Here is a 24,343-nt window from a genome sequence, read left to right on the forward strand (position 1 = left end):
ATAAACTGGGGTTCAGAGCCCTGCAATATGGTTCCAAAAGCTGTGCACTCCAGTTTCTGTTGCCACCCAAACCCACAGTATTGCATGTGTCTGATCCGCTCTCTGTCTCTGCTGGGCTGTGAGCTCCCTGAGGCCATTCATGCTGTGACAGGGGCTCAGGATATGTCCATCCACTGGAAAATAAAGTGGGTGGGGGTGCTGGGGGGGAAGAGCAGTAGCCTCCTAAGTCTCTTTCCTTAGGGGTGTGGGACAAAAACCACAATAGATGGAGTCAGAAACCCCAAGAGGAGAAAAGAGGGTAAATAGTAGGTCACAAGTCCCTTCCAGAGTAGCAGGGGCCAGGTTTCTGCACACCAGGAGCGCAGGGTCTATAGTCCCACTTAACAGAGGAGGAGAAGAAGGCACAAAAGATAAAGGTTCCCAGTAAGTCCTGGAAGCTCGGCGACTTGAGCCCAGTTCTTTGTTCTGCATCCTCCAGAAGTGGAGGTAAAGGACAGTCATGGGCCAGGCATGGTGGTGACACCTCTAATCCCAGCACATTGGGAGGCTGAGGCAGGCGGATCCCCTGAGGTCAGGAATTTGAGACCAGCCTGGGCAACATGTTGAAACCCCGTCTCTACAAAAAATACAAAGATTAGCCAGGCATGGTAGCACTTGAACTTGGGAGGCGGAGGTTGCAGTGAGCCGAGATAACGCCACAGCACTCCAGCCTGGAGTCTGGAGGCAACAGAGGGAGACTCCTCCATCTCAAAAAAAAAAAAAAAAAGAACAGTCATGGAGAGAGTCCCTGTGCCCCAGCAGGCCTCCCTAAACCCTGCCTCTGCCCTGGGTAGCAGAGTCCTCTCAGAAGCCCAAGACTCAGTTTCCCCAACTGCAGAAGGGATGATAATAAGCATCACCTCCACAGGCAGTTGTGAGCACCTCTTAGGTGGCATTTTAAATGCCCAACATGTGGTCGTTTGGATCTGTAGACCGAGGACCCCTGTGCTGGCTGAAGGTGGCACCCTCTGGGTCCCGGGGACTGATGTGAGGCTCCCCTTGACTCCATGCCCCAGGTCCTGAACCTGTTCCTGGCTCTGCTGCTGAGCTCCTTCAGCGCCGACAGTCTGGCAGCCTCGGATGAGGACGGTGAGATGAACAACCTGCAGATTGCCATCGGGCGCATCAAGCTGGGCATCAGCTTTGCCAAGGCCTTCCTCCTGGGGCTGCTGCATGGCAAGATCCTGAGCCCCAAGGACATCATGCTTAGCCTCGGGGAGCCTGTCGGGGCTGGGGAGGCTGGAAAGGCCGGGGAGACTGCCCCCATGGATGAGAAGAAGGAGCCGCCCGAGGAGGACCTGAAGAAGGACAGTCACATCCTGAACCACATGGGCCTGGTTGATGATCCCCCATCCAACATCGAGCTGGACCACCTTAACTTCATCAACAACCCCTACCTGACCATACACGTGCCCATCGCCTCTGAGGAGTCCGACCTGGAGATGCCCACCGAGGAGGAAACCGACACTTTCTCGGAGCCTGAGGATAGCAAGGTGAGCCAGGGCTGGGGCTCAGACAGACCCAGCTTCAAATTCTCCTGTGACCTGGAGCAAGTCCTAAGTCCTCTCTGAGCTTCCGTTTCTCCAGCTGTAAAATGGGGGTGGTGTAAAGTGGCATTGTTGTGAGCGTTACGTGAGACGCTGTATATAAAGCATGCAGTCAGTGCCCTGTGAGTGGCGGCTGTCACTATCGTTATTGATGTGGTTTGATGATCAGCCCTGTCTGTCTGGAAACCCTGATTCCCTTGGTTCATGCCCGGACCAGAACAACACCTGGGTCCCTCTCACCAGCAGGTGGTGCCCTTGGACATGCTGCTCTTACCTGGGCACTGCAGCTCCAGGACCAGGACCTGAGAGGCCTCTCTTACATGTTATCCTCTGGGCTTGAGGCCCCTTGCCCAGTCCTCACACTTACCCTCTATTTCTGTTTAGACCCCACCTGGGTCTGCTTCCAACCTCCCAGTGTGGGCCAAAGTGCCAGATCCAGGCAGGGGACTCAGGAGAGGAGCCAGGGGCCAATGGGAGTTGGGGACAAGGAGGGCAGAAGCCTCAGGCAGGAGCCCTGACCCCTCAACCATGCCGGGGGTATGCTGCTGTTCTCAGATGCCCCTCCCCACCCCTCCACTGCGAGGGCGAGGAAGGGAAAGGAACGCAGTGGTGGTCACCCCAAGCAGCTGGGGCTGAGGATGGGACCCTACCTGGGTCTTGAGCCCCCTTCCCCACCATCCAGCTCTGGCAGGAAAAGGACTCGTACAGGTGCTAGGACGGGCACCCCTGCCCACCCCTGCACCATCAGCCTGAGCCTAATGAACTTTGCCCTGAAAGTTTTGACTCCTTATTCCCCCCACATATGTGGCACGCTGGCTTACCAGGGGCCGAGTGCCTATGAGCTATAAATACCCAGGCAACTGTGGCACAGACCTCGGTATGAGGCACTCAGGTTGCGGGGGAGCTGGAGAGCACCAAAGTCCCAGGCTCCCCAGGGCCAGGGCCTGAGGACTTGTTCAAGGAGGGCAAGCACAGCTCCAAGGGGGATTTAGGGAGTTGGGTGCACATTCGGGGCAAGCAACTCAGTGGATGCCCTTACATAAGGAGCTAACACTCTGTGCCTCGGTCTCCCTTTTTGTCAACTGAAAACAAGGACCCCCCCCGCCACCACCATGGCAGTTTTCTGGTCACCACTCTGGATACAGAGCTGCCCTCCAAGTTGCCCTCTTCTTCCTTCTCTTCAGAGGCCCCACCCTCAGCCTTGAAGGGGTCCCCTGTGGGGTGGAGGCTGGGGCCGGGAAGCTGGTCTGGCCCAGCAGGAGGAGGTGGGAGGAGGCCTGGCCCGGCTGGAGCACCTGCCTCCCCCACTCCCGCTCCCAACACTGATCAGGTTCCCTTGGCATGGGATGGAGGCTTTGGCTGGGGAACATTTTCCACCCTTTCTGGATTCCTCAGCCAAAGAGACCCTGGGGGTGGGAAGGCTCAGATGCTAAGGGCACCACACTCCCATGCTCTGAGGGCTGTGACAGCCTGGCTCCATCCTGACCCCTTTTCATACCCCTGCCCCCTCAGAGCTACCTTCAGGCCCCCCACGCCTCCCAGACCCCCCACTCGGGCCAGGGTCCCTGCCTCCTCCCTCATCTGAGTCCTTCACATGCATCCTCATGCCCTCACCATTCCTTTCCAGGCATCAGCCCCGTCCCACTCCTTATGTAAGTGCCATGCGGGCATGACCAGGGCCGCCTATGTCCCCATGGTTCCTCAACCATCCAGGGCTGGATGAATGAATGAATGAATAAGTTTGCTCCTCCCTCTCTTCTTCCCTTCCCTTCTTGTCTCCCATCCTGCCCCATCTGGTGGGAGAATGAGGGGGTCTCTCAGGGACCCAGATGTCACGTGACCCTGTGACCTCTGCAGAAGCCGCCGCAGCCCCTTTATGATGGGAACTCCTCCGTCTGCAGCACAGCTGACTACAAGCCCCCTGAGGAGGACCCTGAGGAGCAGGCAGAGGAGAACCCCGAGGGGGAGCAGCCTGAGGAGTGCTTCACCGAGGGTGAGGGCATCCCCCACCTCCTCTGGGTGTCTCCCCCAGGCCTGCAGCCCCTGCAAGGGGCAGGCTACACCAGGGCCAAAAGCACACGAACCTGGGGCTGCCTGGTCATCCCTGTGCCTCACGTGTCTAGGGGTGGTGGCAGTACGTGCCCAGAGCTGTGGCGCAAGATCCATGCAGAGCCCTTGGTGCAGACCTAGCTTGGATCGAACGTGCAAGAGTGCGGGTGTCAGCTCCTGAGATCCTCCCCTCCATCTTCAGGACATGGCACTGGAGAAATGTCGTTGTCCATAGAGCTTGCTGGGCTGTGCAGGGTGGAGACTGCCTGGGCGAGGTGGGGAGTGGGGCAGCTGAGAGCGCCAGCACCGGGGCTGGGGGCCAGGAGGCCTTTCCTCTGCAAGCCGTTGTCGCATGTTGGATCCGGCTGTGGAGGGAGGCCCTGAGCCCCCCATGTCGGCCAGATGGAGCTGGGTGAGGGAGGAGGTGGGGGCCCCGCGTCTGGGAGCTGGAGAGAGGCATCCTGGGACGCTGTGGGAGTGTGCTGGCTGCGCACCCCAAGGCAACCTCAGGCCCATGATGTGGTGCTTGTCCCCACCCCCCGTCAGCCTGCGTGCAGCGCTGGCCCTGCCTCTACGTGGACATCTCTCAGGGCCGCGGGAAGAAGTGGTGGATTCTGCGCAGGGCCTGCTTCAAGATCGTCGAGCACAATTGGTTCGAGACCTTCATTGTCTTCATGATCCTGCTCAGCAGCGGGGCTCTGGTAGGCACCGCCTGGGAGCACGGGGCAGGGGCAGGGGCCAGGCCCGCAGCAGGTCCTCCAGGAGCTCCCCGTCTCCACACACAGAAAGGACCATACCCTGGTCAGTCCCAAACCCTGAGAATCCTAAAGGAACTCGCTGTGCTTCCAGGATAGGTTACAGGATGTGCTGACTTTCTTAACATGGCAGAGGTCCTCCGTTGTTACTTGGGCACTGACTTTTGTGCAATCTCTGCTGATGAGGAGGCAGGAGAACCCTGGGAACGAGGGGCGCAGGACCGAAGATGTGTCACTGTGGACCTGCCCAGCAGATGATTGCAATTTGCTGTTGTTGGGCTTGGGGAAGGAGGGCTGAGGGATTCTCCCCACTAGGAAATGTGCTTATCCCCACGATGGGTGGTGGGAGTCCAGGAGATGCGGACAGTCTGTCCCCTGGGCTGGGCCCCCACGGCAGACCCCTGGGAACCAGCAGCATCGAGCAGGGCAGGGGACCTGGCTGCCGCCCCAGCCTGCTGGACCCCAGCTACCCTCGTGGTGCTGGTGCCCCTAGGCCTTCGAGGACATCTACATCGAGCAGCGGCGAGTCATCCGCACCATCCTTGAATATGCTGACAAGGTCTTCACCTACATCTTCATCATGGAGATGCTGCTCAAATGGGTGGCCTACGGCTTTAAGGTGTACTTCACCAACGCCTGGTGCTGGCTCGACTTCCTCATCGTGGATGTGAGTCCCCCCACGCCGGCCCCGTAGCTACATCCAGAGGCTGTCAATGTGGCGGGGACCTCAGGAAGCCCAGGCCCTGAAGGGCAGGAGATGCCCGAGGCCACCCCCAGACTCAGACCCTCCATCAGCACTGCCCTTCTCAGACACAGCTGCCCAGGGAGGGGTTAGGGACTGGGAGGCCTTCCTTTCTCCTAGGGGAAGGAGGCCTTGTGGGAGGACAGCAGGCAGGAGGGCTACTTACCATCCCTGCCAATAGGAGTGGAGGAGTTTCTTACTTCATATATTTTATGTACTTATTTTTAAGATGAGGTCTTGCTCTGTTGCCCAGGCTGGTCTTGAACTCCTGGGCTCAAGCAATCCTCCCACCTTGGCCTCCCAAAGTGCTGGGATTACAGGCGTGAGCTGCCACACCTGACCAGGAATGGAGGATTTTCTTAGCCTCTTAGATGCGCTCACAGGCCTCTTGAAGGAGTCAGGTACCATCCTTCCTATTCAGTCATCCCCAGTTAGTTGATGACATCACTGAGGTGGCGCCAAGCTCCTACACGTACTGGGACAGGTGCCAGAGCTGCTCTTCCCACCAGACAGAAACACGCCCTCGGGAGGGAATCTGAGGGAGACAGCCGGGAGCTGAGTCCAGGAAGACCCCCGTGGCCTGGGCTTGAAGGGAGGCTGGGGCCTTGCACACAGTGACCCCCCTACCCCTCCCCTGCAGGTCTCCATCATCAGCTTGGTGGCCAACTGGCTGGGCTACTCGGAGTTGGGACCCATCAAATCCCTGCGGACACTGCGGGCCCTACGTCCCCTGAGGGCACTGTCCCGATTCGAGGGCATGAGGGTGGGTGCTGAAGGGGCCTCTGGGGTGGGCTGGGGATGGGGGACCGGCCACCTTCAGTGCGGGGTGGAGAGTGCATGTCTATACTCCAGCCACCGCCAGAGGGAGGTAGAGAGCTTGGAGCCACGGTCCTGCCTGAGGCCAGGTCTGGCCCCCACTTCGCCTAGCTGTCCTCCCCGCAGCCCATCTTCTGCCTGCCCCATTCCCGCCCTCAGCCCCTGATCCAACCCGCCCTTAGCTTACCTCTGCCACTAGCTGGGGGGAGCAGAGACTGCAGAAGCACCCAGGAGGGCCCCACGGCCAGGGAGGAGGAGGAAGGAAGGCAGGTTTATGTGGTGTTTATGGGTGGTTTATGAATGGGTTTATGGGTGGCCCTCCCCAGCCTCAGACTGAGCCATCCAGGGCTTTGAAACAAGGTGCCTGCACCCTGGCTCTGAGCTTCCCCCTCACCCCCCACTGATGAGCTTGGCGTCACGGTTGGGGCCATGCCCTTGAGCTTGGGGTCAGTTTGGGGAAGATCCACTCAGGCCCTGGAGAGTGGAAGTGACAGGTAAACACAGGGCTGGGGCAAGAAAAATGGGACTTCCCCAGGAAGAGAGGTCTGCTGGGAGCAAGACCTGCTCCAGCGGGACAAATTTCTGCAAATCTGGAAGCCATGGCGAGCCCACCCAAGTGTCCCCTTCCTGTCCCTGCAAGAGGCCAGCCGAATGCTGGGCCCTCTGACCCCCAGAGCCAGAGAGCCCTCCCGTTGAGGGGAAACAAGCTGCCTGTGGCCACGCAGCTGGTCGGTGCCCCAACCAGGAATAGAGCTCCCCTGGGCACACCGGGCTTGTGCCACCCACTCTGGAGGTCATGAAATGGCTCCTCCATAAAAAGAGAGGGGTCTCAGATCCAGCCCAGTCTGCAGTGGTCAAGTGGGCTGCGTGACTAGGGCTGGTGGGGACGGGGCTTCTGTCCCAGAGTTCCTGCTGCTTCAAAGGCCCTGGTGCCCTCTTTTCTGTGCCTGTGTCTGGGGCTCTGGAGCTGAAAACCCATGAGCAGGGGCTGGGTCACGTGAGCTGAGTTTCCTATGGGGGCTGAGCAAAGAGTGTTTGTCTCCTGCCTGGTGACCCGTGACCAGGCTGCTTCCAGAGAAACCCAGCACCCCTACTCCGGACTGATGGCTCCAGCCAAGCAGAGAACCCTCTTGACCACCAGGCCTGCAGCTCCCTCCTCCTCCCCCTCACCACCCCCAACCTGCACACACACACAGCCCAGCAGGTCAGCCCTCCTCTAGGAAGCCCTCCCTAATCGACAATGCCCAGCTCTGCCTGGTCCCCTGGGTGGCGCGGAGATTGGGAGCCCTCTCTCAGAGGCTGGGAGAGGCACTGGCAATGAACCCCCTGGCCCCCAGGTGGTGGTGAACGCCCTCCTGGGCGCCATCCCCTCCATCATGAACGTGCTGCTCGTCTGCCTCATCTTCTGGCTGATCTTCAGCATCATGGGTGTCAACCTGTTTGCTGGAAAGTTCTACTACTGCATCAACACCACCACCTCTGAGAGGTTCGACATCTCCGAGGTCAACAACAAATCTGAGTGCGAGAGCCTCATGCACACGGGCCAGGTCCGCTGGCTCAACGTCAAGGTCAACTACGACAACGTGGGTCTGGGCTACCTCTCCCTCCTGCAGGTGGTGAGTGTGACCCACCACCCCTGCCGGCAACCTGGATGGAAGTGCCCCCCACCCCGGTCCCTCTCATTGTACCCAACCCCAATGTCACTCCTTGTTAGGGGACCACCCACCCTGCTTCCAATGCTGGGGGCCCCTCAGGCAGTGTCTAGACCTCTCTGGTCTTTATTTGATGCTTGCCCAGTGGGGCTCTGGCAGGTGGCCTCTGGCAGGGGAGGACCAGGTTGGGCTGGGGAGGGAAACTCATGGATGATGAAAGCAGGGAGCAGCCCCCCCGCTCACTCCCCAACCACACTCTCTCAGGCCACCTTCAAGGGTTGGATGGACATCATGTATGCAGCCGTGGACTCCCGGGAGGTGAGTCGGGGTCACTGAGATGTGGCTGGCGAGTGAGCCAGGGAAGAGGACTCAGACAGGAGGGAGACACGGCAGCACATTCTGTCCCCGAGACCCGGCAGTCCTGGGGGTGGATGGGTCCTGCCCTCAGGGCTGTGGGGGGCAGGGAGAAGCCAGCGTGCACACCCACGCCGTCCCACCCTGTGGCTTCCACAGAAGGAGGAGCAGCCACAGTACGAGGTGAACCTCTACATGTACCTCTACTTTGTCATCTTCATCATCTTCGGCTCCTTCTTCACCCTCAACCTCTTCATTGGTGTCATCATTGACAACTTCAACCAGCAGAAGAAGAAGATGAGTATCAGCCCAGCCCCCCGGGCCCTCCCCGTGCAGGACCTCCCTCCTCCCTCCCTTGTCCACTCTCTACTATGCAAACCCACAAATGCTGCCTGAGCACCTACCAGGTTGCTGGTTCAGGAAGGTAGCTTGAGTCCCAGTCCCACCAGGCCGCCTTGAACAAGTGACTTGGACTCCGTGAACCTTGGCTTCCTTATCTGTAAAATGAGACTGCTGGGCCAGGTGCAGTGGCTCACGCTTGTAATCCCAGCCCTTTGGGAGGCCGAGGTGGGCAGATCACAAGGTTAGGAGTTCAAGACCAGCCTGGCTAACGTGGTGAAACCCCGTCTCTACTAAAAATACAAAAAAAAAAAAAAAAAAAAAGAAGAAGAAGAAATTAGCTGGGCATGGTGGCAGGCACCTGTAATCCCATCTACTCAGGAGGTTGAGGCAGGAGAATCGCTTAAACCCAGGAGGTGGAGTTGCAGTGAGCCGACATTGCGCCACTGGCACTCCAGCCTGGACGATAGAGCTAGACTCCATCTCAAAAAAAAAAAAAGAAAAGAAAAAAAGAGGCTGCTACAACCTGCCTTGTGGGTTACTGTAGGGCTCAGCAAGATATTGATGAAAAGTAGCCAGAAACAGACTGCAAGACAGCATTGATCCCCACTCCCCTTCCCTCCCTTCTCCTCGGTCCCCCATTCTCCCCTTGTCCCTCCAGCTCTGACCCTCTGCCTTCCTCCAGGCCGATCTACAGGGGTGGGGGCTGCCTTATAGGTGGTGCCTGAGGTGGGGGGTCCTGGAGGCAGGAAGGGGGACCCCACCCCAATCTGACAAGCCATATCCCACTATACTTTGGAGGGAAAGACATCTTTATGACGGAGGAACAGAAGAAATACTATAACGCCATGAAGAAGCTTGGCTCCAAGAAGCCTCAGAAACCAATTCCCCGGCCCCAGGTACCTCCCCTCTGGGCCCCTGTCCTGTGTGTGGTGCCAGGCTCCTGCCTAGGGGACTGATGGGGATAAAAGATTTCCTGCCCTCCAACCACCAGGCTGTGTCCCTGGGTGATGTCAGGCCCACCCCGGGGGCAGGGGACGTGGTCTACCTGCAGGGAAAGATGCCTCTTTGTAGTGCCACAGAGACACCATATGCACAGAGGCTGTCCATGAAACTCCAGTGGCTGCTTTACCCTCACCTGACCCTGTGAAGCTCCTCAGTGCCCATCTACCTCCCACCTGGGACCCCAGTGGCCCCTGGGGCAAGGGCTCCCACAAGGGGAAGGAGGAGGATGTCCAGACACCCTCCCCAGGAGCAATGACTTTGAGAGAAAGGGGAGGAGCATCTGGAGGACCTTGAAGGGGGTCCCCAGGGGAGGAGGAGGGACCATTAGCCCCGTAAAATGACCTGGTCCCAGACCTGTCATGATCAGATGGGTCACCCTTCCTCTTCCTCCCCTGGCTGACTCCACAACTCCCAATACCTCCTCTCTCTCTCTCTCTCTCTCTCTCTCTCTCTGTCTCTGTCATCTCTGTCATGCTGTGGTACCATCCTATGTCTCCTGCCTGTCCATGTCCTGTCTGGGCCTGACCACCCCGACTCCCCCACGTCCACTCCCACCCATGCTGCAGAACAAGATCCAGGGCATGGTGTATGACCTCGTGACGAAGCAGGCCTTCGACATCACCATCATGATCCTCATCTGCCTCAACATGGTCACCATGATGGTGGAGACAGACGACCAGAGCCAGCTCAAGGTGGACATCCTGTACAACATCAACATGATCTTCATCATCATCTTCACGGGGGAGTGCGTGCTCAAGATGCTCGCCCTGCGCCAGTACTACTTCACCGTCGGCTGGAACATCTTCGACTTCGTGGTCGTCATCCTGTCCATTGTGGGTGAGTGGGGCAGGCTGGGCCGGCAGGGCAGCACTGAGCTGAGGCACTCGGGAAGATCCATCCTCACGCGCACACACCTGCCCCTGCACCATCACACGCTCACCCAGACACATGCCTGTGCGTGCCAGCCATTCACTCTCAATGCTCAAAGGTACACTGGTGTGTGCACAGGCAGATCATCACCCATGCATACATGGATGCACCTCCGGACACAGGACTGACCAGAAGACGTACATTCCGGTGCCTACGTACTGAGCGAAAGTGTAAAAGATGGTTCCATGTCTGTGTGCACTGAGAAGTGCACGGTCATGCGAGTACTTATGATAGAAACTAGCTGCCATTTATTATCAACTGTGCTGTGCGCTTGATAGGCGTTATCTCACCTGTGGTTCATAACAATGTCTTGATCAGGAACTGTTGTTCCCATTTTACAGGTAAGGAAATTGAGGCACAAACAAGTGAAGTGGCATACCCAGAGTCACACAGCTGTTCTCTCTCCCTCTCTCTCTCTCTGTCTCTCTGTCTCTGTCTCTTACACACACACACACACACACACACACACACACACACACACACACACCAGTGGCATTTGCAAACAGACTTGGGAATGGACCTTACCCTCCCCCGCTTCAGGGTATCCCACCTCCAGTTCCATTAAGACAAAGCTGCAGCTCCTGGTCCCAAGACCCGTGGGAGAGCCCAGCCTCACCTGTCAGTCATCTGGGCTGTGTTCTGAGACTTGAGCAGAGTACACCAGGATGGGCCCCCTGAGCCCCGCATGCTCCCCACACCCTGTGCCGGTTCCCCTCCCCATTGGCAGCGTCCTCACTAGCTCCTCCCCGCAGGCCTTGCACTCTCCGACCTGATCCAGAAGTACTTCGTGTCACCCACACTGTTCCGTGTGATCCGCCTGGCGCGGATTGGGCGTGTCCTGCGACTGATCCGTGGGGCCAAGGGCATCCGGACGCTGCTGTTTGCCCTCATGATGTCGCTGCCTGCCCTCTTCAACATCGGCCTCCTCCTCTTCCTGGTCATGTTCATCTACTCCATCTTTGGCATGTCCAACTTTGCCTATGTCAAGAAGGAGTCGGGCATCGATGATATGTTCAACTTCGAGACCTTCGGCAACAGCATCATCTGCCTGTTTGAGATCACCACGTCGGCTGGCTGGGATGGGCTCCTCAACCCCATCCTCAACAGCGGGCCCCCAGACTGTGACCCCAACCTGGAGAACCCGGGCACCAGTGTCAAGGGTGACTGTGGCAACCCCTCCATTGGCATCTGCTTCTTCTGCAGCTACATCATCATCTCCTTCCTCATCGTGGTCAACATGTACATCGCCATCATCCTGGAGAACTTCAATGTGGCCACAGAGGAGAGCAGCGAGCCCCTTGGTGAGGATGACTTTGAGATGTTCTACGAGACATGGGAGAAGTTCGACCCGGATGCCACCCAGTTCATTGCCTACAGCCGCCTCTCAGACTTTGTGGACACCCTGCAGGAACCGCTGAGGATTGCCAAGCCCAACAAGATCAAGCTCATCACGCTGGACCTGCCCATGGTGCCAGGGGACAAGATCCACTGCCTGGACATCCTCTTTGCCCTGACCAAAGAGGTCCTGGGTGACTCTGGGGAAATGGACGCCCTCAAGCAGACCATGGAGGAGAAGTTCATGGCAGCCAACCCCTCCAAGGTGTCCTACGAGCCCATCACCACCACCCTCAAGAGGAAGCACGAGGAGGTGTGCGCCATCAAGATCCAGAGGGCCTACCGCCGGCACCTGCTACAGCGCTCCGTGAAGCAGGCATCCTACATGTACCGCCACAGCCACGACGGCAGCGGGGACAACGCCCCTGAGAAGGAGGGGCTGCTTGCCAACACCATGAGCAAGATGTATGGCCACGAGAACGGGAACAGCAGCTCGCAGAGCCCAGAGGAGAAGGGCGAGGCAGGGGATGCCGTACCCACTATGGGGCTGATGCCCATCAGCCCCTCAGACACTGCCCAGCCTCCCACTTCTCCCCCGGGGCATATAGTGCGCCCAGGGGTCAAGGAGTCTCTTGTCTAGCAGGCAGCATCGAGGTGGCCCTCTGAGTCTCGGCACAGTCCCCAGAGCTCCCCCGTGGTGCCTGCATACAGAGTGAGGGAGGAGGGCTTTGGTTCTGGGACTGCGTCTGGCTCCCTGATGGGGGACAGGATTTGGCCACACTGGGGCTGACACCCAGGCCCGAGCGCCTGCATCTGCAGACCCGAGCACCTGTGTCTCTAGACCATGGGAAATGGGCGTTGCACTCAGGGGCTCCATGCTGGGCCTGAGGCCCCTGCCTCCATGATTTAACCTTCAAGTTGCTCTGACCTCCTCCTGGGCCCTGTCACCCCTCCTTTTGGCCTGGGGGAGATCAGAACGTTGGAATTGCTGACCCTCACTTGGGGAGGAGCTGGCCTGCGGTGGAGCGATCAGTTGCTGCCCCATCACCAGAGTCTTAAGGGTCACTGGCCTCTCCCCAGGAAGTGGCTCAGACCCCTCAGCCCCAGCCCAGACAAAGATGTCTTAACCTCAGGGAGTGCAGACACCTAAGCCCAGGGCACTGCCAGCCCGCCCGCTCTGACTCTGGGGCGCAGCTTCGCCCACCAGGCCAGCTCAGGAATTCCCTGGAAAAGGGAAATGTGACTGGTTCAGAAATAGCTCCTCAAGCCTCAAAACCTGATTGGCCACTGGATCCTGCTGCTTTGGGCTGGGATGGTGACTCCTGAAACCTTTTCCCAGGCCATGTCCAGGTCCACAGCTCCCCTGGCTGGCCCCTAGGGGAAGAACAGAAGGAAGGATGCCACTTGGGAATTGTCCTTTTCTAGGAAGCACGGGTGAGACAGGCTGGGTCCTGCCAGCTGGATCGCTGCACATGGCCTGAGCATCCAGACCTGAGCGGGGGTCGGGGACCTGCTGCTCAGTAAGAAGATTCTCGCCCCTTCCCTCTCTCCCTGCCTCACTCCTCCGTGAGCACCACCAGGGCTCCAGGAGCCTCATCCAGCCTCAGAGATCTCCCTTCTCATCTCGCCAGGCCTGTCTCATTCTCTCTCCTCATTTTCCCCACCTCTCTCCTCAAAGTGATCCTAAGAATGTACAGTTTAGCTCAGGTTAGATATTTTGACCCTGGGGCGTGCAGCAGGGAAGGCCCGACTGGCTCAGGCTTAACCTTCCAACCTCCTGTGGCCTGAAAAAGCACTTCTTCTGTACTGCTGTTCTGGGCATGGCAGGGCCAGGCCTCTGCTGGCTCCTGGAGAACAGAGGCTGTGTCCAGAGGAGGAGGGGTGAGAGACCTGCTCAGGCGTCACTGGATTTATTCACTTGTGTATGTACCTGTGGCTGTGTGTCTGCTTGTATGCTTGTAGGCCTGTGTGTATAGCCGTGTGTGTGTTCAAGTGCGTGACTGTACATGTGTGTGTGAACCACTGTGTACTGGTACCTGCATTATGCACGTGTGTCTGGGTATCTTTGTATATATGTGTGTCAGTGTGCCCTGGAGTGTTTCAAGGTCCATGGAGTACAGCTGGTGTGTCGTACTGTGCAGGCCTGTCCCTGGGAGTGTTCCCGTGTCTGGGAGAGTAGACCTGTGGATGAGTGTGAATGCGTGTGGTAAGGTGTGTACTCAGGGCATTCTGTTGGCCTAAGTGCCTCTTCTTTTTCTTCTTGTTTCTCATGAAAAGTTTGATTAAAATTCAGGAAGCAGCAAAACCTTCAAAACAAGACATGTATGTGTGCTTGTGTGTGTGCACACGTGTGTATGTGTGTGTGCACATCTACATGCCATGCCTACGGGCCAGAGTTCTCTTTATTGTCCACCATGCTCTCTCACCTGCTCCCGGTCCTGCCTGAACAGCCCTCTCTCTCACTCCCGGTGAGCTCCTCTCCTTCCCTTCCTGTTTCTCATCGTCACACCCATGGCCTCAGCCCTGCTCCATGCCTCCCGCCTATGTCTCTCCTATGGAAGGAGGCCTCCACTCCTTCCATCTCTTCCTTCAGAAGTTTCGTCTAATGGGGACAGCCTCCCCTGCCCAGCACCCTGGCCCTCTGCCTTGCCCTCCTGGACCCTGGGCTGGCACAGCCCCTGGAGCCTCAGAAATCTCTTTGATTGGATATTCTCCTCGGACTGTGTGCAGGTTGCAGAGGAAGAGTAGATGAGCCGGGTCCGGCCTCTCCCTGCCTATGGCCCCTTCCCTACACACAGACGCCCATTCCTGCCCGGTCCAGTGGGGAACAGGTCCCACACCAGGCCAGCAGGTGGGCTCCTTTGTACAGTTCTTACAATAAACCCTCCCTGGTGCCTCTGGTGTGTGGTTTCTCCCTTCTGCATGTCAGTGTGTGGATGTGGGTGGGAGCTGAGAGTAGTGAGAAGCAGAAAGGGTCCACGGGGATTGGAGCCAAATGTGGAAGACACGGAGCTTCTCAGGGGGCCAGGCAGGATAAGGAGGCCCCAGCTCCCTGCTCTGGCCCAGTCCAGCTCTCTCCTGCCTCCTTACAAAAGCCGCTTAGCTGGAATCCAAGAGACCAGATAGGATCAGGGGTCAAGACCCAGCTCCCACAACAGGCAGCACCACACTCCCTCTCTTCCAGGTGATCCACATTGGGACTCTGTGTCCCCAGCTCCTCCTCTCTGGAGGCCCCTTCATTTCTTTGCCCCTCTGAGAGGCCTCAAGGTGCCTGTGGGGCACACAGCACAGCCTCTCGCTCTCCCCAGAGGCGCTGACCCCAGGACTGACTTCTGACCCCAGATAGCCCAGGGTCACATGGACCTGTGACTAAGAATAATCTTATGCAGCACGTTTAGCCTACAGCCCCCAGAGAGTGAAATATAATCTTGTATATAATTTTCTTTTTCTTTCTTTCTTTTTTTTTGAGATAGGGTCTCACTCTGTCACCCAAACTGGAGTGCAGTGGTGCAATCATGGCTCACTGCAGCTTTGAACTCCAGGGCTCAAGCAATCCTCCCACCTCAGCCTCCTGACTGAGCCTGGGACTACAGGCACATGCCACCATGTCTGGATGTGTTTTTACAGAGATGAGGTCTTGCTATGTTGCCCAGGCTTGTCTCAACCTCCTAGCCTCAAGTGATCCTCCTGCCTCGGTCTCCCAAGGTGCTGGGATTACAGGCATGAGCCACTGCACCCAGCCTGTAATTTTATTTTCTGTAACAACTTCTGACTCCCAGGGCTGTATTCTTCCAGATAAGTAAGCACTTAATTCTTTTCAGGATTTCTGTACCCTCTCTTCCTGGGTCCTGAGGTAATATAGCACTGGTGTAGGGGATGAGGAGGGGCCCTCAGGCTGCCCGACTGTGTCCTTCCATTGCCTCTACAGCACTTTCCACCTTGCAGCTCTCTGTGCATGCAGTGGGGAGGGGAGGTGTCGAGAGTCTCTACAGGGTTGTCTAAGTGCCCTCAGGGTGCTGTCTTCCCTCCCTGGAATGGGAGCTTCTTCTCACTTGTTTTTTAAAATTTTTTTATGTCAATAGTTTTGGGGGAACAGGTAGTATTTTTTGGTTATCTGGATAATTAGTGGTGATTTCTGAGATTTTAGTGCACCTGTCACCTGAGCAGTGTACGCTATACCCAATATGTAGTCTGTTTTTTTTTTTTTTTTTTTTTTTTTGAGATGGAGTCTCGCTCTGTCGCCCAGGCTGGAGTGCCAGTGGCCAGATCTCAGCTCACTGCAAGCTCCGACTCCCGGGTTCACGCCATTGTCCTGCCTCAGCCTCCCCAGTAGCTGGGACTACAGGCGCCCGCCATCACGCCCGGCTAGTTTTTTGTATTTTTAGTAGAGACGGGGTTTCACCGTGTTAGCCAGGATGGTCTCGATCTCCTGACCTCAGGATCCGCCCGTCTCGGCCTCCCAAAGTGCTGGGATTACAGGCTTGAGCCACCGCGCCCGGCCAATATGTAGTCTTTTATCTCACACCCCTCCCTCAATGTTCCCCACTGAGTTCCCAAAGTCCATTATATCATTCTTGTGCCTTTGCATCCTCATAGCTTAGTTCCCACTTACAAGTGAGAACATACGATATCTGGTTTTCCATTCCTGAGTTACTTTACTTAGAATAATGGCCTACAGCTCCATCCAGGTTGTTGCAAAAAGATGTTATTTCACTCCTTTTTATGGCTAAGTCATATTCCATAAAGAGGTGTATATATACCACATTTTCTTTATCCACTCACAAGCTGATGGGCAGTCAGGTTGGTTCCGCATCTTCGCAATTGTGAATTGTGCACTAAAAGCATGCGTGTGCGTGTATCTTTTAGAAAATCAAAATCGTGTCAAGTATCTTCTCCAACCACAGTGGAATAAAACTAGAAATCCACTCAAAATTATACAAATATATGGAAATTTCTCTGTTCTTGAATGATTTGGGGGTTACCAATGAAATCAAGACGGAAATTTAAAAATTCTTTGAAATGAATGATAATAATGACACAACTTCTCAAAACCTCTGTGATACGGCAAAAGCGGTGGTAAGAGGAAAGTTCATAGCATTAAATGCCTACATCAAAAACTCTGAAAGGGCACAAATAGACAACATAAGGTCATGCCTCAAGGTACCAGAGAAACAAGAACAAATTAAACCCAAACCCAGCAGAAGAGAAGAAATGACAAAAATCAGAGCAGAACCAAATGAAATTGAAACAAACAACACAAACGATAAATTAAAACAAAAAGTTGGGTCGGGCGCAGTGGCTCATGCCTGTAATCCCAGCACTTTTGAGAGGCCAAGGCGGGCAGATCATGAGGTCAGGAGTTCAAGACCATCCTGGCCAACATGGTGAAATCCTGTCTCTACTAAAAATACAAAAATTAGCTGGGTACAGTGGTGCACGCCTGTAGTCCCAGCTACTTGGGAGGCCGAGGCAGAAGAATTACTTGAACCCGGGAGGCGGAGGTTGCAGTGAGCTGAGATCATGCCACTGCACTCCAGCCTGGGCAACAGAGCAAGACTCTGTCTCAAAAAAAAAAAAAAAAAAAAAAAAAAAAAAAAAGCTGGTTCTTTGGAACGATAAAATTGATAGACCATTAGCAAGATTAACCAAGAAAAGAGAAAAGATCCAAATAAGCTCTATTAGAAATGAAACTGGAGATATTCTTTTCACTTTAAGTTCTTCCAGGCCTCACCTGGAGCCCTCTCTGGCATCAGGGACAGGAAGATTTGCAGAGTGCAGGGTGCTCAAGCCCACACATCCCTTGAGCCTTGAATGGTGGAAGAAAAAAGGCCTCATGTTGGGTGAGAAACAGAGACAACATGGGACAACAGTACACAGCTACCCACCTTGCCAGGCATCCATGCCACTCCTCGCCCTCCTCAGGGCGTGCTGTCAGCCACATTCGCCGAGTACCTCAGACGCAGGACGGCCTTCAATGTGCACAGTTGCCCTTCGAAGAATGCACTGTTGGGGCCGGGTGTAGTGGCTCACGCTTATAATCCCAGCACTTTGGGAGGCTGAGGCAGGTGGATTGCTTGAGCTCAGGAGTTCGAGACCAGCCTGGGCAGCATAATAAAACCTGTCTGTACAAAAAATACAAAGATTAGCCAGGTGTGGTGGCATGACCTGTAGTCCCAGCTACTTGGGAGGCTGAGGTGGGTGGATCACTTGAGCCCAGGAGGCGGAGGATGCCATGAATGGAGATTGCACCACTGCACTCCAGCCTGGGCAACAGAGCAAGATCTTGTCTCAGAAAAACCCCAGAAAACAGCAGCAAAAAAAAGCACTCTTGGGCTTATTTCTATTTTACGAAAATGAGGAACCTTGGCTACTGAGAGGTTAAGAATGGGTGTTGCCTCATGGGTGCTGTTGGCATGTGGGGCAGGGACCTCTGCTTTGCCAGCCAATGCTCCTCCCACCCCTGGGCACCCACCGGTCATTGAGACCAGCACGATTGTCCTGAGGCATGTGCAGATGCTTCCTCCGTGGGGGCAGGCAGAGCCACTCATAGTTGAGAACCACTGGTAACCTGAGGAGGTTTCCTCACCGCCACACTGCTGGATCAGGACTCAAACCCACATCCTTCTTAGCAGGTCTCTTCCCAGTCACAGCAGCCCAGCAGACCCAGGACACCTGGGTTGGAGAAGGAGGCAGGGGTCTGAGCTCTTCTTTCGCTGAAGTTCTTCCCCCTCCCAGCATCCTAGGGTGGCTGGGGATCGCTGCCTTCTTGCTTCCCCACCCCCTGAGCCCCTTGTCCCTTCCCCCGACCCCAGCCCTCATTCCTTATTTTGATGTTGCCTTCCTGGAAAGGGAGGTGTCATCAGATGTCAGAATGTGAAGCCCGGGGCAGCCGAGGGCAGAGGCGGGGGTAGGCTTGCGAGGCCTCCTGTTCTGGGAAGAAAAGGGTATCATGAGCCCAAGATGGGGCTCAGGACTGTTGTCACCAGTGAGGGAACAGCACGGCTCAAAATGTGACAAATAACCCTGCAGGCGGTGGGGCCCCCGCTGCCTCCGCCCCTCCTGAAAACAGATCCCTGCCCGGCATGAATGAGAATGAAGCCCAAAGGCCACATCTGCATCCCTGTCCACGGGATGCATGTGCGTCTTCCCTCCCTGGAGCCGGAGCTGCTTCTCACTTGTTTTTTAAAATTTTTTATTTCAATCATTTTTGGGGTACAGGTAGTTTTTTTGGTTACCTGGATAAGTTATTTAGTGGTGATTTCTGAGATTTTAGTGCACCTGTCACCTGAGGATGGATGCCAACTACCCCCTACCAACCTCTGTGCCCCCTACAGTTCCCTGGGCCCTAGGACCAGTTCCCGAGTAGGCCCCACACCACAGGACCCAGGCAACACACTTGTGTGAGCATACACACACACACCCCACAAACACATGTGCCCCAAGCCTTTCCCAGTTATACCCCTGACTTTGGGGAGACACTAGCCCCAAAGTTAATGAAGGACTCTGTCATCAGGGGCTCGGGAAGAGTATTTCCTAAACCAAGAGACTCCCAGATTTTGCCTCACTCCCCCCGGTCAGTCTCTCTCCAACCACCCTCAATGGCATGGGGGCCCATGGTCCCCAAGCTGACCTCAGGTGATGTTTATATTTCTGAGCTGTTTATTCCATGAAGTGAACATCTGACACCTTTTCAGAGAAATGTTTTTTCATTTGGAACATCTGGAAACAAGCAAGAACATCTGGGACTGCCCGGAACGGGCTGTTCCTCGGATGAAACCTTAACCCTCCTGCCCCCGATTTCCGTGGCTCAGGTCCTGGCCTGCACCCCTTGAGAGTGGCCCCCACCTTGTCAGGTCCGAGGCCTAGGCCAAGATCTAAAGAGGGACCACCCAGACCCTCTGCCTTCCAACCACAGCATGGGAGGTGGGTCTGCTTCTCCCTAAATCCAGACTTGCCCCAGCACAAACTGCAAAATGGAGGGTCATGAGGAGAGTGAGATGTGGACAGAGGGCACCGACAATTTAGCATCTCTTCCTCTCCTGGGGGTCGAGGATGAGAGACAAAAAAGAAGCTGCCAGGAAACATGAAAATCAAAGAGGGCTCAGCTGCAGGGCTGAGGTCTGCAAGCATGCTGTGTCCAGTTGTTCAGGTTGTGCCCTGCACAAGGGCATCTCTGAAGGGGCTGCATTGGACCCAGGGGCAGGGACCCAAAGGTGAGCTTCTATCAGTTCCTGAGCACTGTGGCTCCAACCACACCCTGCAGACAGGCAGGATATAGCTGGAGGACCTGAGGGCTCCCCAACACCAGTTCCCGTTCCCTGCCCAAGACCCCCTGGACCTGTGACAACAATTCAACGAACTCAGAGTCCTACAGTTAAGAACTCCCTGAAGAAGCCCCCAGTGGCTGCGTGGTGGATTTTCGCAAAGCTGTCTCCACCTACATCCACCCTCTTTGGCAGCCCCTACAGACTCTTTTGCAGCATGAGGGAGGGAGGCCTCTCACCAAGGCCTGGACTGAATCTTCTCCCAGTGGCTGCCACACTTGGCCTGCTCTTGCTCCAGAACCTCTGTGGCTCCCATCCTCCACAGGGTCAACTTCCAACATGGCTGCCTGCACTCCAGCCAAGAGGCTCTGCTCTGGGCCCCTCCAGGTGCCTGACCTGGGTCTGTGGCTGCCCTGTCCTTCCTCAGTGCTCCTCTTTCCGCTAGGTGAGGGATAGATCAGGGCAGAGGAGCTAAGCTCAGGTTCATTCATAGGACAGGTGCCTATTTCGCTCAGGGCCCCGGAATAAAGACTTGCCGGGCTCAGCCCTTCGGGGAGCTGGCGGACAGCAGAAGGGAGGCTGGCTGGCCCAGAGAATGACCACCGGTGGGGCAAGCACAGACAGAGGGGAGCACAGGCTGCCCCCAGAAGACTGAGAGGCCCCCAGAGGCATCCGCAGAGGACCCCAGCTGTGCTGTCCAAGCTGGGCGACCGCCAAACCTTAGCGGCCCAGCTGACAAGAGCCCGCCCTCCCCCAGGGTCCCCGGAGAGTTGGTGCCTCCCCCGGGTCCCAATTTGCATGGCAGGAAGGGGCCTGGTGAGGAAGAGGTGGGGAGGAGACAGGCTACAGCCAGTGCAGTTACACGTTTTCCTCCAAGGAGCCTCGGACGTTGTCACGGGTTTGGGGTCGGGGACGGAGCGGTGACCATGGCCGGGCTGGCGTTGTCTCCTGTGTCCAGCCACTGGCTGGTGGCGTTGCTGCTGCTGCTCTCAGGTACAATACCCAGGACGAGGCCTGTGGGGTTTGGTCTCGTCTCCAGCTGTCTGGGCCCTGCGGTTCAGCCTCCTGCTTGCTCCACCTTCTTCCTCTGTCTCTCTCCTTTCACCGCCTATCTCCCTCTCATGGCCCTGGAGCCTGGGTCTGTGGGTGTCAGCTGCACGTGGTGATGGGTTCAGGAGTCTGTGGCCCCAGTCCCTCTCCTGCCTGGAGAGCGTCAGGCTGAGCTGGGCATGAGGAGCAAACCAGAGTTAGCAGCCAGGACGGTGGAAGCACTAGGCTCAGGAGGAAGAGAGGGTGAGGGCACTGCCTGGGGATCTGGAGGGGAGAGGCTGTCCCAACCGAACCCTGGAAGATGCGAGATCCAAATGTGGTCCCCTTCTCTGGGAGATGAAAGTGCCTCTGGGCTGTGACTTTCTTCCTGTCTCTCTTTAAAAAAAAAAAAAAAAAAAAAAAATAGAGACAGGGTGTCCCTATGTTGCCCAGGCTGATCTCAAACTCCTAGCCTCAAGTGATCCTCCTGTCTTGGCCTCTCAAAATGCTGAGATTTCCCTGTCCTTCCTGTCTTATTCAGACGCCTGCTCAAAGCCACCCTGAGGGTCAAAGGCAGAAAGGGGGCTGGGGTGGGGCTTCCAATACCCCCACCCCATGCCTGTCTCCCAAGTACAGGGGTCAGGAAGGACCGAGGGGTCTTGAAGCTGCTGTCATGGAAGGAGGAAGTAGCTCCGGGAACATAGAGGGCGCGCAGGGGTGGGGCAGCCCAGGCCGGAGGAGGCCCTGACCTGGCCCCGCCCACTTCCTCCCACCCAGCAGCTGAGCCAGTGCCAGCAGCCAAATCAGAGGACCTGTACCCGAATCCCAAAGGTCAGTAGCCTCACCTGCCGCTTCTGAGGGCAAGTTGTGTCTGACTATGTCCTGTGTCCAACTATGGTCCCTGTCCTGGAGGTGGCCCCGCTTCCCACCCTTGCCTGATCTCCCCATCCAGGATTCCCATCCCCAGGCCTCCTTAGGATCTCCTCTGAGCCCCACCCCCAGCCCACTGTCATCTTCATCAGACACATGCTTTCCAGCCTTGGCCACTGAAGGGCTGGGCTAAACTCTGGGTCACAACAGAGGAGCCTGCAGATTCCTCTAGGACTCAGGCCCGGGGCCTGTCTAGCTGGGGATCTGGCTGAGCCTCGGGTGAGCCCTCCAGGGCAGGGTCACTATGTGAGGGGCTCAGGGATTCTCAGAGAGTGCTCGCTAAGAACAAGGCAGTCGAAGCTGAAAAGAGGGTTCTGGAACAAGAAGTGGTCCCAGTCCCTGCAGGAGGGAAGAGAAGGATGATGGAGGGAAGTCAGGCAGGGAGAGGGTTGACTGAGGAAGGTCTCAGTTGACAGGCTAGGAATTTGGCCTTTATCCCCAGAGGAATGGGGGAGACTGGGGATTTCAGGCCTGTGGACTTCCAGGTCCTGGGGGTGTGGCCTGGGTCAGGCTGTTGTAATGGGCATGGAAAGGAATGGCAAGGTCCCAGAGCTCTTCTAAAGGAAAATCGAAGGGAAGGTGGGGCAGTCGGGAAGGGCCGGAGTCTGAGAGCTTGGCTGCAGCTTCTCACGTGGCTCTGCTTCCTAACTCCCACCTCGGCCTCCTGCCTGTCCCACACCCTGAGAAGCAAAGACTAAGCCCAGGGAGTCTGTGCCAGCCAGGGCGGGGGCCTGCTGCTGGAGCTGGCAGTCAGGAAGATGCCAAGCGGAATGCTGAGCCTGGCCTTGGCACCCACAGGTAGTGCTTGTTCTCGGATCTGGCAGAGCCCACGTTTCGTAGCCAGGAAACGGGGCTTCACGGTGAAAATGCACTGCTACGTGACCAACAGCACCTTCAGCATCGTGAGCTGGCTCCGGAAGCGGGAGACAGACAAGGAGCCCCAACAGGTGAACCTGGAACAGGGCCACATGCATCAGACCCAAAACAGCTCTGTCACCACCCTCATCATCCAAGACATCCGGTTTGAGGACAACGGCATCTACTTCTGTCAGCAGGAGTGCAGCAAGACCTCGGAGGTCTACCGGGGCTGCGGCACGGAGCTGCGAGTCATGGGTGTGTGCCGGGTGGCTGGGACACTCCTGTAGCTGTCCATCCCCACCCCAGCCTGGCCTGCCTCTTGTGGAGATGGCCATAGCCCTAGAGCACTCAGGAGAGCCGCTGGGACCTGAAGGAGCTGCCCTTGCAGGCCTAAAAGGTGGACTGTGGTCCAGGTTCACAACCCCGCCCCTGGTCCCCGCAGGGTTCAGCACCTTGGCACAGCTGAAGCAGAGGAACACGCTGAAGGATGGCATCATCATGATCCAGACGCTGCTGATCATCCTCTTCATCATCGTGCCCATCTTCCTGCTGCTGGACAAGGTGATCGGGGGTGGGGGAAGCCTTGGGGGACCGCAGAGGAGGCCACTGCATAGGCCAGGTATAGGCAGGGTCTCCATGTCCCCAGCTCTCATTGTGGCCATCTTGGCCCAGTCTGTCCCCAGAGCTGGCCCACTGGCTCACCTATTCAATCATTCCTTCCTTCCTTCCTTCCTTCATTCAGCTGTTCTTGCAGAATGCACCTCACTCCTGACCGCTTACCCTTCTCCCTGGCCCTCCCCAGCCTGGTCCAGCAGGGGATAGGGCTGGGGGAAGCTAACACTCTGGTCTCCATCCCTCTTTGCCCCCAGGATGACAGCAAGGCCGGCATGGAGGAAGATCACACCTACGAGGTAAGGAGTCGGGCAGGCCCAGCAGCTCTGAGTCCTCGGGGTCAGCGGCCACTATCTGCTGGTGTGGTTGGGGTGTGGCCCTGGCCTGAGCTCCACGTAATGTCTCCAGGGCCTGGACATTGACCAGACGGCCACCTATGAGGACATAGTGACGCTGCGGACAGGGGAAGTGAAGTGGTCTGTGGGTGAGCACCCAGGTCAGGAGTGAGAGCCAGGACCTCCCCACGGCCTGGGTGCAGGCTCCCCAGCCTCAGTGACTGCTTCGGAGCTGCCTGGCTCATGGCCCAACCCCTTTCCTGGACCCCCAGCTGGCCTCTGAAGCTGGCCCACCAGAGCTGCCGCTCATCTCCAGCCCCTGGTCCCCAGCTCTTGCCAAAGGGCCTGGAGTAGAAGGACAACAGGGCAGCAACTTGGAGGGAGTTCTCTGGGAATGGATGGGACCCAGCTTTCTGGGGGCGCTGTGAGGGGATCCATCCCCATGCACGGGACTGGGGAGGCAGAGACTGGTCCAGAACCCGCAAATGGACTCGGAGGCGAGGGCCTCCCAGCAGAGCCTGGGAAGGGCCGTGGACCCAGCGGGGCCCCAGAAGAGCCACGGGAACATCATTCCTCTCCCGCAACCGCTCCCACCCCAGGGAGGCCCTGGCCTCCAGTGCCTTCCCCCGTGGAATAAACAGTGTGTCCTGAGAAACCACACACAGGCTCATGGCATCTTATGGATCTGGGGTGGATAGGAATATCTATGTGGGTACTTCTGTTGTTTGAATGTGGCACCTGTGAGCCCTTGA

The 24,343-nt window shown here is 56.8% G+C and overlaps 2 protein-coding genes and 1 long non-coding RNA gene across 12 annotated transcripts in view; 2 read left to right on the forward strand and 1 right to left on the reverse strand.

Annotated features, from left to right (window-relative positions):
* The window catches only part of SCN4A (sodium voltage-gated channel alpha subunit 4), a 34,214-nt gene extending 21,277 nt beyond the window's left edge, over nt 1-12,937 (forward strand). Inside the window, exons 14-24 of the mRNA XM_008012108.3 lie at nt 1,056-1,532; nt 3,444-3,579; nt 4,182-4,336; nt 4,884-5,057; nt 5,773-5,895; nt 7,286-7,564; nt 7,865-7,918; nt 8,114-8,251; nt 9,088-9,192; nt 9,865-10,135; nt 10,981-12,937. Of these exons, the coding sequence (XP_008010299.1) occupies nt 1,056-1,532; nt 3,444-3,579; nt 4,182-4,336; nt 4,884-5,057; nt 5,773-5,895; nt 7,286-7,564; nt 7,865-7,918; nt 8,114-8,251; nt 9,088-9,192; nt 9,865-10,135; nt 10,981-12,203 (3,135 nt within the window). The 3' untranslated portion in view covers nt 12,204-12,937. The remainder of the gene's footprint in view (nt 1-1,055; nt 1,533-3,443; nt 3,580-4,181; nt 4,337-4,883; nt 5,058-5,772; nt 5,896-7,285; nt 7,565-7,864; nt 7,919-8,113; nt 8,252-9,087; nt 9,193-9,864; nt 10,136-10,980) is intronic.
* LOC103243205 (uncharacterized) lies at nt 935-18,668 on the reverse strand. Of its 9 annotated transcripts, none has more exons than XR_012088875.1 (8): nt 18,036-18,668; nt 17,449-17,685; nt 11,027-11,206; nt 9,892-9,999; nt 8,359-8,586; nt 8,156-8,229; nt 1,437-1,626; nt 935-1,142 (listed from the first exon to the last, which is right to left on the reverse strand). It is a non-coding gene; the product is annotated as an uncharacterized lncRNA (long non-coding RNA). The 9 variants fall into 9 exon arrangements; XR_012088873.1 differs by lacking the exon at nt 935-1,142 and adding an exon at nt 1,231-1,337 and having other exon boundaries at nt 17,449-17,681; nt 18,036-18,665; XR_012088872.1 differs by lacking the exon at nt 935-1,142 and adding an exon at nt 1,231-1,337 and having other exon boundaries at nt 18,150-18,664.
* Nucleotides 18,669-20,657: 1,989 nt separating this feature from the next.
* On the forward strand, nt 20,658-24,249 carry CD79B (CD79b molecule). 2 transcript variants are annotated; one of them, XM_008012116.3, is made up of 6 exons: nt 20,658-20,820; nt 21,634-21,687; nt 22,585-22,899; nt 23,087-23,205; nt 23,514-23,555; nt 23,665-24,249. In XM_008012116.3, exons 1-6 carry the CDS (start codon nt 20,754-20,756, stop codon nt 23,761-23,763), a joined length of 696 nt encoding a protein of 231 aa, XP_008010307.1. In that variant the 5' UTR covers nt 20,658-20,753; the 3' UTR covers nt 23,764-24,249. The 2 variants fall into 2 exon arrangements, with proteins under 2 accessions (XP_008010307.1, XP_008010308.1); XM_008012117.3 differs by having other exon boundaries at nt 21,637-21,687.
* The last annotated feature ends 94 nt before the right edge of the window (nt 24,250-24,343 follow it).

This window comes from Chlorocebus sabaeus, chromosome 16 (assembly GCF_047675955.1).
Source record: "Chlorocebus sabaeus isolate Y175 chromosome 16, mChlSab1.0.hap1, whole genome shotgun sequence".
NCBI classification, from domain to species: Eukaryota; Metazoa; Chordata; class Mammalia; order Primates; family Cercopithecidae; genus Chlorocebus; species Chlorocebus sabaeus.

Coding starts and splice junctions, on each gene's coding strand:
- CD79B (XM_008012116.3), top strand. CDS start 20,754: ATGGCCGGGCTGGCGTTGTCTCCTGTGTCCAGCCACTGGCTGGTGGCG. Junction 21,688..22,584: donor CCTGTACCCGAATCCCAAAG/GTCAGTAGCCTC, acceptor TGGCACCCACAG/GTAGTGCTTGTTCTCGGATC. Junction 22,900..23,086: donor CACGGAGCTGCGAGTCATGG/GTGTGTGCCGGG, acceptor TGGTCCCCGCAG/GGTTCAGCACCTTGGCACAG.